The sequence below is a fragment of the Notamacropus eugenii genome, chromosome 6, assembly GCF_028372415.1.
Source record: "Notamacropus eugenii isolate mMacEug1 chromosome 6, mMacEug1.pri_v2, whole genome shotgun sequence".
NCBI lineage: Eukaryota > Metazoa > Chordata > Mammalia > Diprotodontia > Macropodidae > Notamacropus > Notamacropus eugenii.
Window position 1 is genome coordinate 42,740,476 of NC_092877.1, and position 15,751 is coordinate 42,756,226.

At 38.1% G+C, this 15,751-nt stretch overlaps 1 protein-coding gene and 1 pseudogene across 2 annotated transcripts; both read left to right on the forward strand.

Annotated features, from left to right (window-relative positions):
* Positions 1–2,395: 2,395 nt before the first annotated feature.
* Positions 2,396–3,705, forward strand: LOC140512857 (olfactory receptor 5p57-like). 2 transcript variants are annotated; one of them, XM_072622227.1, is made up of 2 exons: positions 2,396–3,392; positions 3,473–3,705. In XM_072622227.1, the coding sequence occupies exons 1-2, from the start codon at positions 2,469–2,471 to the stop codon at positions 3,503–3,505; spliced, it is 957 nt and encodes a 318-aa protein (XP_072478328.1). In that variant the 5' UTR covers positions 2,396–2,468; the 3' UTR covers positions 3,506–3,705. The 2 variants fall into 2 exon arrangements, with proteins under 2 accessions (XP_072478328.1, XP_072478329.1); XM_072622228.1 differs by lacking the exon at positions 3,473–3,705 and having other exon boundaries at positions 2,396–3,423.
* A 10,387-nt stretch (positions 3,706–14,092) lies between these two features.
* On the forward strand, positions 14,093–15,031 carry LOC140512858 (olfactory receptor 5p57-like; annotated as a pseudogene).
* The last annotated feature ends 720 nt before the right edge of the window (positions 15,032–15,751 follow it).

Genomic DNA, 15,751 nt, shown 5'->3' on the forward strand with positions numbered 1-15,751 from the left:
ATGATTTTGGAATTAAGAAATTATTAGTAACTTTGCACATAATAGGTCCAGTGGAGTGATAGGGTCAGAAACCATTGTATAATGGATTAAAAAGTGAGTAGAAGCAGAGCATTGGATATATCTGAGCCCATTTGTAGGAAAAAGGGAAGAAGCCCATAGATAAGGCTAAAGTGATGTTTTTCAACGGGATGGAATCAATGGAGAAAAGAAGGACTATCACTTTTCCTGAGATTGTTGCAAAGACAAGAGAGGGATATTGAGGAATATTGAATTGGAAAACAGGAAAGAAAGGAGATTCCACAGAGAAAGCCTTTCTTTTGTCACAAAAGCAGGATGCAAAGTCTTCCCTTGAGAGGGAATGGTGAAATGGAAAGTATCAAAAAATTGACTCAGCACTCCACAATTTCTTTTTTTTGGCTTTGACATTCTTGCTTTTTCTTGTTGTCACAAAGAGCTGGACTATAGACTTGTAAATGATCTTTATAGTTAAGTATTTTCTCAACTGAGCAGTATCTCAATATTTCACATTTTTCTTATTGGACCTAGGAGAGAAAAAATTTGTGCTTACTGTTGAGAGTAATAAGATAATTTCAGGAAAAAGTAATATTTAAGATATTTTCTTTTATTTAAAACTTAAGAATCGGTCAACAAATGTAAATATTATCAAGGTTCTTTGGTTTTTAACAGCAATACATTATGTGTAGTCTAAGAACACAAATCAACAGATCAGCTATATTTGAAAGTGCTTGTCTTCTTGCATATCTGTAGCCTGTTGAATTTGAAATTGAACAAAAAGACAAACTGATGAAACTCTCTGAGCAAGATAACAACTATTTAAGGCACATGATTGCCTTCACTAATGTCAAGGACCCTGAGCAAGAGGATAGTTCTCCTTTTGTAGATTTTTGGGAGTACAGAACAAAGAACAGGACAGAGTAGATGACATCATGGGATTAAGGACGGCCTGGCTGGTTACAGAGCTGAGGTACAGGAAGCAACATGATTGGTTAGAAATTTGGTAATAAGGGACTAGCAATGACTCTCCTCTTATGAGAATAAGAAATGCTCATTATTTGGGTATGGGTGCAAAATAGTGGCCCAAACTTTTGGACCAGAACCAGGTATCCTTGAAGTATAGCTTGGTGGTGTAGAGACATTAGACCAGGCTCTTTTGCTTTCCCACACATTCCCAAAGGGCAGTTAAAATTCCTTGAGACAAAAATATATAGGTGATTAGTAGGAGAGCTGGCTTTCTAAAATTAACTCATTACAGGCTAGGTGAATTCTGAAATAATTTCAGAGACAAAGAACCATGACTGAAGTAATTATAGGACAAAAACAGTTACAAGGCAAAATCAATTAATTGTAAATAGGATCAATACATAAATGATAGAGGATGAATCTTAATCTTCTCAAGTCCATCAACCCTCAGTCACGAAGTGATAGGTAGTATTTCTTCATCAGTCTTTTGAAGTCATGATTTGTCATGATTTTGGCCCAAGTTCACAGGTCTTTCAAAGGTGTTTCCCTTCTCCTGATTATTGTGATCATCACATAAATTGTACTTTTGGTTCTACTGAGTTCACTCTGCATTAATTAATGAAAGTGTTTTGTTTTGGACTACTGCAAAGCAGCGTCATTCATCATTTCTTATAGTATAATAATTTGCCCCTACTTTCACAGACAAGAATTTGTTCAACATTCTGCAGTTGAAGGAAGCAATAAGTAGATAAAGATATGGTTACAGCAAGTGGAAAAAGTGATTCCCATAATTTTATCTAGAAATTGTGGAAGTTCCCATGGGAAATTTCCTGTAGTCCTTCAGGCTGGTAATATTTAACCTAATGTTAGCCCTTCATAGTTATTCAAGTTCTAGAAGCAAAAAAAAAAAAATAGGAATACTTAGAAACAAGATTCTCCATTCCTTCTCTATTGTAATTTTGGAGCACAAAGGTCATATTGAAAACAAAGACTTTCCTTGCAGTTAATTAGCATGAGGTAGATTACATTGTTGTATGTGGAAAGTGGTCCTATGAGAGTTAAGAAATCACAAAGAAGTCTCTATTTCTTTGAAATGGATTGACAATGATGGTTAGTTGGCAGAATAGCATTTACACATTTGGATATAGTCTCTACATGTGGTTAAGAAAGGTTCCAGATCTGGGAATTCAATTGTCTTCTTCAATCTTAAAGAATTTTTCACCTTGTAACAATGATAAATTCCCAAATCATACAGTATGGTTTGTCCATGGCGAAAATTTGGAGGAAAGAAATTTGTTCATCTATGCTTTGATTTTGGTACATTGCCATAATACATAGGATCCAAGAATGGGAGACAGGAAGAAATGGCATGTAGGAGGTGTCACTGAATGTATCCTGAATACATCAATGGACATATCCAAATCTTACTTCTGTGTTCCATTCTTATCTCCCTTTCTTCTGTCTAATAGGTATTCTTTCCAAGATAGATGTCTGGCAATAACTGCACTGCTGTGACTAAATTCATTCTTTTGGGGCTAACAGATGATCCAACACTTCGTGTCATCCTCTTTATGGTATTTCTGAGTGTCTATGCTGTCACCTTAGTTGGTAACCTCAGCATAATCACATTGATCAAAAATAGCTCCCAACTTCACACTCCAATGTACTTTTTCCTTAGTCACTTAGCTTTTGTAGACACTGCATATTCCTCATCTGTTACACCTCTAATGCTCAAGAACTTTCTTGTGGAAAAAACTATCATCCCTCTTGGAGGCTGTGTGGCTCAGATGTTCTCTGGAGCCACCTTTGGGACAGCTGAGTGCTTCCTGTTGGCTGTGATGGCCTATGATAGGTATGTGGCCATCTGTAGCCCCCTACTCTACTCCACTAACATGTCTAGTAGGGTCTGCAGTCTGTTACTCATCACATCTTACCTGGGTAGTTGTTTAAATGCTTGGATCTTCACTGATTGTTTATTGAATTGGTCCTTCTGTGGACCCAATGAGATCAATCACTTCTTCTGTGATTATTCACCACTTTTGAAGCTTTCCTACCCTGAAGATGATCTTGCTGAAGTTCTTCCTTCTGCATCTACTGGGACCATAATTATGATCACAGTGCTAATTATCCTAATCTCTTATGTCTACATCCTCTTCTCTGTCCTGAAGATAAAGTCCACTGAAGGGAGATCCAAAGCTTTCTCAACTTGCACCTCCCACCTCACAGCAGTGACACTGTTCTATGGTACTCTCACATTCATTTATGTGATGCCAAAGTCCAGCTACTCCACAGATGTGAATAAAGTTATGTCCGTTTTCTACATTGTAATGATCCCCATGATGAACCCCTTGATCTACAGTCTAAGGAATAATGAAGTAAAAGGGGCATTGAAGAAACTGATAAGTAAAAAACAACTTTCTTCATGAGTTAGCACACTCTGTGTTTGAGGCACTTCATAAGGTTTGGAGAATGTAAAAATAAAAATAATACTGTCTTTTCCCAAAACGATCTAATATTTTACTGATATAATGGCTGGCTAAATGATACCATTAAATGGATTTTAGAAGGGGTATACTTTCATTTTACTGGGTCAAATTTGTGTATTTAAATGTTGATTGCAAAGATCTGAAAATACATTTAACATTCCATAATAAAATCTCCCACCTCTGCACAGGTACATAAGAAGTGCCTTATTCCTCTTCTTTGGGTCCATAATTGTATGAAATCTTCCAACATTCATTTTCTGGTGATTTGTGGGGTTCTTTACATTTCCATTGTTATTTTCTTTGCATATATTGTGTTGTTGGGTCTTATATCATCACTCTGTAATAGATAATTTAAATCATTTTTATGTTTTGTATCAATCATTTATATTGTTCCTAACAGCACAGTTACATTCCATTATATTCATGTGTCACAATTTGTTTAACCATTCCTCAGTCACTGGACATCTGTTGTGATAAATGTTCAATAGATGGATATTTAATAACCAATTGATTATCATTAGCAAAAAGTTAAGAAAATGAGGTCAGTATCACTCTTGGAAACTGAGAGTGCCCCTTAGAAAACATTGAATGCTTAAAAAAATCTTCAGAAAAGGGGATGTCCCTGAGGGTGGACATTTACTCTGATAGGCTAAAATTCAATGAGAGAGTGGACATATTAATGAGAAGGTGAACAAAATGTCTTCACCTCCTCCTTCTGAGAATATGATGTGACCATGAGACTCAGCCACCTCCAGCTATGTGGAGAAAAGACTTCATCTCTACTCAGACTACTCTGGCTGGTTTTCCCATCCATAAGCTGGCTCACCCTAAATTCTAATAGAAGGTTACAAATAGGCACTTATTTACTAAGGACAAGTTCTCACCTAAACTGGATTCTTTTTATAAAGTGTCCTACTTGGGTAGGGTTCTATCTATCAAAAATCATGCACCCTGAGCATTTGGACAATGTCATCTGCTATCAATGTTCTTTAGAGACTGGCTGAATAAACTACAAGGTTTGGTTTCTGAATGAGGTAATATAAAGGGAAAACCTCAATTTTAAGTAACACTTGGCTATTAATATAAGAAAAATATAATTATTTCTTTCCCTGTGTTGTTTCCAGTTCTTTACTATCACAAAAGTGGTGCTAGAAATATTTAGGTATATGCTGGTATTTCCTTTTATCAATGATTACCTTTGTGGCATAATATACCTGTAAAAATGTATTCTTTATTCCACATGATAGCTCTTTGTGAGGAGTGAAAAGAGAGATACTAGAAGAAATTTAAATCATGTAAAAACAAAAAGTATCAATAAAAAATCATTTAAAAAAATAAAATCTCCACAATCAGCCTGTTTTTTGGGGAATTTTTTCAGTCTTATACTTTACTTCCATCCAGGCAGTGTTGCTACACTGGACTACTTGCCTTTCCCACAGATGACACTCCATTTTCTAATTTTTAATCTATCCCTTTCTAATGTGGACCTTGACAGTCCTTCCAGATATTTCTCTCCCCTACCACCAAAGACTTTCCCATTAGTCCCCTTACTTGGATCCATGATTTAGAAGGCTCTTATTAAGCATGAGCAGAATGAAGAAGGCCATGTGTCCTACTGTGTAACCTTGTCAAATCCTTCATCAGACAGAAATTATTGTTGGGCTCATGTTTGTCTAAGAATAAAACTGGATTCATGCTTTAATCTACATTGGCAAGTTATAGAATAAAAATCAACATAAACCTTTTAATTCAGCTCAGAGTTCCCAGGTAGGAAGAACCTGCTATTTTCCAACAGTCTATATTTTCATTAATTTTTTTTTTGCATGTGTCTTGCTGCTGCCCCTCTCTACTGCATTCCATTCCCAGTAATGAGATATCTATGAACCAGAAATTGCTGTGATCAACCATACTTTTATCTGATGCCATATTGTAATACCAATTCAACAGAAATATAAACCAGATTAAAGAAAGAAACTTTTCAGCAACTCTAGGCTTTCTTAAACTGAGAGAGACAAGTGAAGAACTGACTAATCCCTGATATCAATTGTTCTGTGTGGAAGGGAAACAACGACTGGTGTTCCCAGCCAGGATTCTCAGGCTGCTCCCTTGACCAAAATGGATGAAACACTAGCTGATGTTCAAATACTGCCCCATTGACCACCAGACCTGTTCCAGTCTCTCTTGAAACCCTTATACACTGTGGCCACCTGTGCATATTCTGCTTATGATGTTCCTTTGGCATGCTGTGTGCTGCAAATACAAAATATGTCTGAGTTCTATTTGATTCTTTCTGATTCTTCAGTGATGATGGCAGAGGAATATGAAAGGGAGCAAAGGGTCACAAGACATCTTGAGTTTATAGATTGCAAAATATGTTTATAGATTGCAAAAAGATTGTGAGGATACAATCAGTCATATTGATAAGGCTACTTTCTGAATGCCATGCTGATATGTAATGAAAATACCTTGAAGAAATTTAGAGCAAGCAGAGATGTTCTATAAATAGTTCTGATATCCACATGGTAAAGAGAAGCCGCTTTGATTAGTCATGGAATTAGAACTGGGCTGAATTTTCAAAGGACGTTGAAGGGCTAGAAAAAATTGAACTGGAAAAGTTATTAAAGTGGAAAGTTAGAGCAAAAAGTAGGGTAAAAAATTTTGAGAAAGCAACAAGCTCAGATGATCATTTTTATAATTGAAAGCATTTTCAGAGTTCTGTAATACTTTTTAAAACATAGTTTTGGGTTTCTCAGATGCTCTTAAAATTTCTTAAGTATAGCCTATATTGCACAAAGTTAAGTGATAATTGAACCAAGATGAGTCAGGTGGTGTGATGAGGAACAATTTTCATCTAGTGAACATTGTCACAATGACAGTTGCCACACAGTGATCCCAGAGGAATTTTTGAGAGTTTCCATAGCAGATCATACTTAGTAGTTTGGCAGTATTGCTCTCTGATCTTCTTTTTCCATTTTTAAAAAATCTTAGATAAACAGAGATAAAGAAAAACTTTATGAAGGCCCCTGGGAATTTAGAGAGCTTCTGAAACAACCCAGCTCTGTGGTAGTAATTTTCTTAATCCCATTGGAATTCAAATGGAATTTTGATGATATTAACTATATTTTGTGGCAGGTTGCTCAAGGGTTTAAGTCCCAAATGCTACAAAACAGAACATAAATATCTCCTCACTGTGCCAAGATAGTTCCTTAGAGTCTAAATTTATCATCTTCATGTATCTAAAGGTGCCACTGTTGTTCTTGGCCTTGCTGTAAAAATACATAGGTCTGATTTTTGATTTGTAGTTGAGTTCTGTGTGTGTGTGAGTGTGTGTGTCTATTTCTCTTGATATGCCAAATTTTGTATTGATTTCAATTTTGCATAGTGCTTCAATCTTTCCTATCTCCCTAAACTAATGAGTAAACTTCATTTCTGATTTGGAATATATCTGGTCCCTTGCAGAACTATATAATGTCAAAAATTTTCAAGTGAAGTGTGCATGGAACATTATTACAACATGTTAGTAAGTAAATTCTGATCTACCACAGGTCATATCATATATCCTGAAACATCACTACAAATAGTAAGTATATGATCAAACATGGTTAGGTAAGAACACCTTAGGGAAAGATTTCTGTGTATATCTAGGTACATTTGTTTCATGTATTACTTTCCCCCTGCTTCTCTGACTGAGGTAGCTGTAGGAATTTCACAGATGTATTTGTTGGTTGATGTAATGGAAAGAGAATTGAATTTGAAGTGAGGAGAACTGGGTTTGAAACTCATGTTTGAGTCTTATTGGCTCTGCCTCTGATTGTGGGTAAGTGATTGCAACTCTGTGATCTTCAGTTACCTTATCTATAAAATGAGAATAACAAAATTTTCCCCCAAAAAATTGTGGGAGAAAAGTAATTTGTGAAATTTAAATTTTGCTATTGAGTTTTTAGAATTCCTGTTATCTGCTTATTATGACTATGTTACCAATATGGAGGAGACTTAATGTTTTCAAAAGTGAGTGGAGGTCTTCTGTTCAGTGAATATTTTTCTCTGCACAGAGCTTCGTGCAAGGCACTGGGAATAGAAAGGGAAAAAATGCAAAACAATCCTTAAACTCAGGGAGCTTATATTCTATTGGAGAAAAAAGGCTAAAATATTCACCAAAATGAGTAAATCTAAGATGTGGTGAGGAACGAGTTTTAGAAACTAAACTTTCTGTAAGTAGTGACCCATTTGCAAAATGTGGTTCCAACCACAAAGGAAAGTTGAAATTCTTTTTTTTTTTATTTAACTTTTAACATTTATTTTCACAAAATTTTGGGTTACAAATTTTCTCCCCTTTTATCCCCTCTCCCCCCCAAACCCAAGCATTCTAATTGCCCCTGTGACCACTCTGCTCTCTCTTCTATCCTCCCTCTCTGTCCTTGTCTCCGTCTTCTCTTTTGTCCTGTAGGGCCAGATAGCTTTCTTTACCCCTTAACCTGTATTTCTTATTTCCTAGTGGTAAGAACATTACAGTTGATCCTAACACTTTGAGTTCCAACTTCTTTAGCTCCCTCCCTCTCCACCCCTTCCCTTTGAAAGACAAGCAATTCAATATAGGCCAAATCTGTGTAGTTTTGCAAATGATTTCCATACTAGTTGTGTTCTATAGGACTAACTATATTTCCCTCCATCCTATCCTGTCCCCCATTACTTCTATTCTTTTATGACCCTTTCCCTCCCCATGAGTGTCGACCTCGGATTGCATTCTCCGCCCCATGCCCTCCCCTGTATCCTCCCCCCCACCCTGCTTGTGCCCTTGTTCCCCACTCTGCTGTATTGTGAGATAGGTTTTCCTATCAAAATGAGTGTGCATTTTATTCTTTCCTTTAGTGGAATGTGATGAGAGTAGACCTCATGTTTTTCTCTTGCCTCCCCTCTTTATCCCTCCACTAATAAGTCTTTTGCTTGCCTCTTTTATGAGAGATAATTTGCCCCATTCAATATCTCCCTTTCTCCTCCCAATATTTCTCTCTCACTGCTTGATTTCAGTTTTTTAAAGATATGATCCTATCCTCTTCAATTCACTCTGTGCACTCTGTCTCTATGTATGTGTGCGTGTGAGCATGTGTGTGTGTGTACTCCCACCCAGTACCCAGATACTGAAATGTTTCAAGAGTTACAAATATTGTCTTTCCATGTAGGAATGTAAACAGTTCAACTTTAGTAAGTCCCTTATGACTTCTCTTTGCTGTTCACCTTTTCATGGTTCTCTTCATTCTTGTGTTAGAAAGTCAAATTTTCTTTCCAGCTCTGGTCTTTTCATCAAGAAAATTTAAAAATCCTCTATTTCATTGAAAGACCATTTTTTCTCCTGAAGTATTATACTCAGTTTTTCTGGGTAGGTGATTCTTGGTTTTAGTCCTAGTTCCTTTGACTTCTGGAATATCCTATTCCATTCCCTTCGGTCCCTTAATGTAGAGGGTGCTAGATCTTGTGTTATCCTGATTGTATTTCCACAATGCTTGAATTGTTTCTTTCTAGCTGCTTGCAATATTTTCTCTTTCACCTGGGAATTCTGGAATTTGGCCACAATGTTCCTAGGAGTTTCTCTTTTTGGGTCTCTTTCATGCGGTGTTCTGTGGATTACTTGAATATTTATTTTGCCCTCTGGTTCTAGAATCTCAGGGCAGTTTTCCTTGATAATTTCATGGAAGATGATGTCTAGGCTCTTCTTTTGATCATGGTTTTCAGGTAGTCCCAAAATTTTTACATTGTCTCTCCTGAATCTATTTTCCAGGTCAGTTGTTTTTCCAATAAGATATTTCACATTATCTTCCATTTTTACAATCTTCTCGCTATGTTCTGTGATATCTGTCTTTCTCACAAAGTCCTTAGCGTCCATCTGTGCCATTCTAGTTTTGAAAGAACTATTTTCTTCAGCGAGCTTTTGAATCTCCTTTTCCATTTGGCTAATTCTGCTTTTGAAGGCATTCTTCTCCTCATTGGCTTTTTGAACCTCTTTTGCCAATTGAGTTAGGCTAGTTTTCAAGGTGTTAATTTCTTCAACATTTTTTTGGTTCTCCTTTAGCAGGGAGCTGATCTGCTTTTCATGCTTTTCTTTCATCCCTCTCATTTCTCTTCCCAGTTTTTCCTCCACCTCTCTAACTTGATTTTCAAAATTCTTTTTGAGCTCTTCCATGGCCTGAGCCCATTGGGTGGGCTGGGACACAGAAGCCTTGATTTCTGTGTCTTTGCCTGATGGTAAGCATTGTTCTTCCTCATCAGAAAGGAAGGGAGGAAATGTCTGTCCTCCAAGAAAGTAGCCTTCAATAGTTTTATTTCTTTTCCCTTTTCTGGGCATTCTCCCCAGCCAGTGACTTGACCTCTGAATATTCTCCTCACACTCACCTCGCCTCCTGGTCCTCCCAGCCAGCATTTGGGGACTGAGATTCAAATGCTGCTCCCCGCCTTAGGGCTTTGGCAGGGGCAGGGCTGCTATTCAGTGTGAGAATTAAGTTCAGATGGTCAGGTCAGGGCAGGGCCGCCTCTCAGGCTCAGTTCCCTCAGGGGGTTTATGTACAGACCTTCCACAATGGATCCAGTCTCCCGCCCGCTTGGCGAGCCCCTGTCTGCAGCTGCCTCTCAGCTTCTATCTCCCGGGGGGGGGGCCCGAGCCATGGGGGCACCCCACTCCCCTCTCGACCCACCAAAGAGACTCTCTCACCAACCCCCGTCACCTGTGGGTGGAGGGGCTTGTGCCACCGCTGGAGATCTCGTCCCTGAAGGCTTCTCAGATCTGTACCTCTCGGAGCCGCGGCCACCGCAGGTCTGGGCTGGGCTCCGCGTCTGCCGCGCGACGGACCTTTTGCGAGAGGTTTGCAGGTCCCTCTGTGCGTGGAGGGACCCGCGTGGCCACTGGAGATCCTGTCCCCGTAGCCCGCTCGGATCTTTTCCTCACGGTGTCATGGCTGCTGCAGGGCTGCCCTCTGCTCCCGGTTCCGGAGCCCAGTCTGCAGCACGAAGGACCCCCCACGAGAGGTTTGCAGGTTTCTCCGGAACAGAAATCTCCCTCTCTCCAATATTCGGTGGCCTCTGGGTGCAGAATTCACCGTGAGTTGGTCCCGTCTAGCCGTTCTCTGGGTTGTGGGTTCGGAGCTATGTGTATGTGCGTCTTTCTACTCCGCCATCTTGGCTCCACCCCCCGAAAGTTGAAATTCTAAGAAGCAGAGATGAGGTAGGGCATTTGGAGCGTGGAGAATGACCTGTGCAGAGAGGCAGAGATGGGGATAAAATTCTGAGACTAGGGAACAAGAATAAGGCCAGTGGGGTTGGAATATATACTACATGTCTGAGAGAAAAATAATTTAGATTGTGCATGACTTTAAATATCTGGGTGAAGAATTGTTATTTTGTCTTCAAGGCATTAAGGGATCTGTTCGAGGCTTGAGTGAGCAAGTGACATGGTTAGGCATGTGCTTTAGGGAGATGCTTTTTTGTAGGTTTTTAGAGGACAGTTTAGAGAAAGGAGAGACTGGACTTCTAATTAAGAGACTTAGTAATAATCCAAGTAAGAGGAGATGCACACGTGAGTTAGATGATGGCTATTTAAGTGGATATGAGAGGTTACGAGACATATATTGTAGATGAAGAAGTGGTAAGACTTGGCAGCTGACTGGTTAGGAAATAGAAGATAAAGAGAAAAATAGAGATTGATTTTGGGACTGCAAACTAGACTTCTTGGAGGGAAGATATGACCTTCAACAGAAATAAGAAATTATGGAGGTAAGTGGTTTTAGTTTTAAGGTTGGAGATAAGATGTTTTCTCTTCTGAACTTGATGAGTTTGAAATGCTTTAGGGACATCTAGGAATACATGTTCAACTATTGGAGATGGGTGGATTGGAGTTCAGCACTGGATTTACTGACTTAGGTTTCATTTGAATGGAGAGGTTAATGACAGTGGAAACTAATGAGTTCATGGAGAAAGTACAGAAAAAGAAGTGAGGTTCCAGGACAGGGGGTGAGGAACTTGTAACCTTGAGGCCACCTGTAGGCTTCTAGGTCCTTGGGTGCAGCCTTTTGACTGAGTCAAGGTTTTACAAAATAAATCCTTTTATTAAGGTGATTTTTACTATGAAGTTTGAATTCAGTCAAAGGGCCATACCTAAGGATCTTGAGGGTTACATGTGTCCTTGAGGCCGCAAGTTCCCCTTGGACTCTAGGACATAAGTTGGGGGCACATTTATGCTTGGGAGACAGGACAAGGACAATAATCTGCCAAAGGAGACTGACAAGGAAAGTTCAGACAGGTAGGAGGAATACTAGTACCAGGAGGGACAGTGTCAAAAAACTCATGAGGAAAAATTATCCAATAAGAGTAAGTGGTCCACAGTGTCACATGCTGGAAAGAGGCTAAGAATCAATCTATCAGCATATATTTAATAAGCACCTACTATTCTTCGGTCACATTTCTAAGTGCTAATGATACAAATACAAAGTCTGTAACAATCTCTACCAACTATGAATTTAAATTATTCCAAAAACATTACAATTTAGAAATTATTGGTAACTTTGCAGAGAATAGTTGTAGTGAAGTGATGAGGTCAGAAACTAGACTAAAATGTTTTAACAAATAAGTAGGAGGAGAAGAAGTCAACTCCTAAAGGTAGATATTTTCCCCCTGAGTGTTGATAAGGAAAGAGAGGAGATGTAGTATGATAAATGAAAAGAATGTCATGGCTGAATGAAAGATTCTAAAGGACTGGACAAGTCTGAGTACATTTATAGGAAGAAAGGAAGAAGCCTATAGAGAAAAAACTAAAGATTACTGGGGAGTTTTCAATGGGGAAAGTTTAAGGTAGAAGTAGGAAGGATGGGATCAATAAAACAAGTAGAGGAATTGATGCTGGAGAAAATACTTCTCTTTCAGAGATTGTTGCAAAGACACTACGGGATGATATTGAGGAATATTGAATTACAGAAGAGGATAGGAAAGGATCCCACAGGGACAGCCTTTCTTTTGTCATGAAAGTAGATTGCAAATTCTTCTCTTGAGAGGGAAGTTTGAAGCAGAAGGTGTTGAAAAATTGCCTCATCACTCGACAAATTTTTACTTGCTTAAGGCATTCTTTTTTCCTGTGGTCACAAAGAAAGTGGAAGCATAGAGCCATAATTGAATATTATAGTCAGAGTCTCCTCTGAGAGAAATATTATTTCAATATTTTATTTCATTTTTGCTGGACTGAGAAGAGAAGAAAAATGAGTTTAGAATTGGGAATAATAAGAACATTTCAGGGCAAAGTAATATTTAAGACAATTTCTTGCATTTGGAATTTAACAAGCATTCGCAAATGCAAACTTTTGAAGATAGTTTGGTCTTTAAAAGAAATGTAACATACATACTTGGCTGTGTGTAGATGTTAAGTTGTAATTCCTTTTTTCTCTTGTGCATTTTGAAAATGGTTTTCTTGTTCCTTTTATCCAGTCATGTCTCTCTTTACCTAGTCAGTTACTTGTCTTGCCACTCACAGTGGAAGTGCTCCTTGTAAGAGTTATATATGGTCAAAGAAACCAAATCGACAAATTCATCATGTCTAAGAAATCATGCCTCATTCTGTGCACCTAGCCTACCACTTTTCTGCCAAAAAGTGGTAGATAATTTCCTCATCTGTCTTATGATGGCATGATTTGTTACTCAAGCTCTAAGATCTTTCAAAGTAGTTTTCCTTTGATGAATATTATGGTCATCAAAAAAATTGTTATTCTATATCTGTTGAGTTTATTCTGCATCAGTTAATGATGGTGTTTCCACATTACTCTAAAGTAGTGTTATTCATCACTTCTTATAGCACATGAAATTGCCAGTACTATCCTATATCACAATTTGCTCAACTATTTTGCAATTGAATGATGTAATAGATAAATAGCTGGTTTAGCAAGTGTTTTCCATTGTTTTTACCTAGAAGCAGCAGCATTTCCATCGGAAATTTCTCACAGTTTTTCAGACTAGCAATATCTATCTTAATGATTCCTCTGTGCAGAAACACCAAGTTTTAGGAGCAAAATACAATGAGAAGACTCAGAAATGAGATTCTCCACTACCCTTCTCTTGTGATTTGGGAAAACTAGAGTGATCTTGGAAATGAGGAATCTCCTCATAGTCAATTAGAAAGAGGTAGATAACATCTTCAGATGTAGAAAATGGTTCTGTGAGAAGTAAAGTAACATAGAGCAGACTCTTTTTCTTTGGAAGAGATTAGCAGCAGGTGTTTAGATGGCATAACAGCATTTAGACATTTGGATATAGTCTCTGCATATAGTTAAGAACGGATCTAATGATGGGATTAAACAGTCCTCTTGATTCTTACAGTCTTTTCCACATTCAAGAATGGCATAATTGCCCAATCATACGGTATGGATAGTCTCGGGAAAATATTGGAGGCACCATATATATTTATCTCTGTTTGCTTATGGGCAAACTGCCATGATACATATGAGCAAACTATATGAGTATGATCAAAGGATGAGCATGTGAGAAGTGGCCAGTGAATATTTCTTGAGTACATCAACAGGCATATCCAAAACTTTATCTTGTATCCTATTTTAATTTCCTTTTCTTCTGTCTAATAGATTCCCCTTCCAACACAGATGTCTGACAAGAACTGTACTGTTGTGAAAGAATTCATAATTTTGGGGTTAACAGATGATCCAAACCTTCGTGTCATCCTTTTTGTGATATTTCTAGGTGTCTATGCTGTCACTGTAGTTGGTAACCTTAGCATAATCACATTGATCAGAAGTAGCTCCCAACTTCACACCCCAATGTATCTTTTCCTCAGCCACTTGGCATTTGTGGATATTGGCTATTCCTCCTCTGTCACACCTGTTATGCTCCAGAACTTCCTTGTGGACAAAACCATAATCCCTCTTGGAGGCTGTGTGTCCCAGTTGCTTTTTGGAGCTATCTTTGGGACCACTGAGTGCTTCCTACTGGCTGTGATGGCCTATGATCGGTATGTGGCCATCTGTAACCCCCTACTCTACTCCACCAACATGTCTCCTAGGGTCTGCACTCCATTACTCTTTACATCCTACCTGGGTGGTTGTTTAAATGCTTGGATTGTTACTGGTTGCTTATTGAATAGATCCTTCTGTGGACCCAATAAGATCAATCACTTTTTCTGTGATTATTCACCACTTTTGAAACTTTCTAATTACCAAGATGATCTTGCTGAAATTCTTCCTGCTGCCTCTTCTGGATCAATAATTATAATCACAGTGTTAATAATTACAATCTCTTATGTCTATATCCTCTTCTCTGTCCTGAAGATAAGGTCCCCTGAGGGAAGATCCAAAGCTTTCTCAACTTGTACCTCCCACCTCACAGCAGTCACTCTCTTCTATGGCACCATTACATTCATTTATGTAATGCCTAAGTCCAGCTACTCAACATAACAGAATAAAGTGGTGTCTGTTTTCTACATTGTAGTGGTCCCCATGTTGAACCCCTTGATCTACAGTCTAAGGAATAATGAAGTAAAAGGGGCACTGAGAAAACTTTTGAGCAGGAAACAGCCTTTTTCATGAATTTAACTCAATACAACAAGTATTTATTCAACATATACTATGCCCCAGCCACTGTGATATGTTTCAGGGTTGCAAGGCTAGAGTGAAACATTCCCTTCCTTTAAGGACTTAATATTCTACTAATATAATGGTTAGGATTAAGTGACACCAAGAACTCAGCTTTAGAAAAAATATATTTTTATTTTGATGGGTTAAATTTGTGCATTTAAATGTTGATTACAAAGATCTGAAAATACACGCAATGTTCCATAAACATGGAACTTCCACCTCTGCCAAGGTTATGTGTATTATTGTTCTTCTTTGGGTCCATGATGATTTTTTTTTGAATCTTCCAGCACTCATTTTCTATGATTGATGGGGTTTGGTCTTTCCACTTACATTGTTTTTTTTTTTCATTGTGTGTGTTGTGTTCTTAGTTCTGCCATCATGACTCTCTAACAGATCAGGTAAATAATTTCTCTGTTACTGTATTCATTATATTTGTTGTTTTTTACAGCATAGTCATATTCCATTATGTTCATGTGCAACAATTTATTTTCCATTCCTCAGTCACTGATCATCTGCTGTGATAAAGAAAAAGTCCAAGAGACATAGTTTTTTGGAATTTGATAATAACTTAATTTATTGTGGCTAGTAAATAATTAAGAAAATGAGGTCAGTGACACTCTTGGAAACTAAAAGTGGACCCTGGAAAACCCTGAATGCTTAAAAAAAACCTTC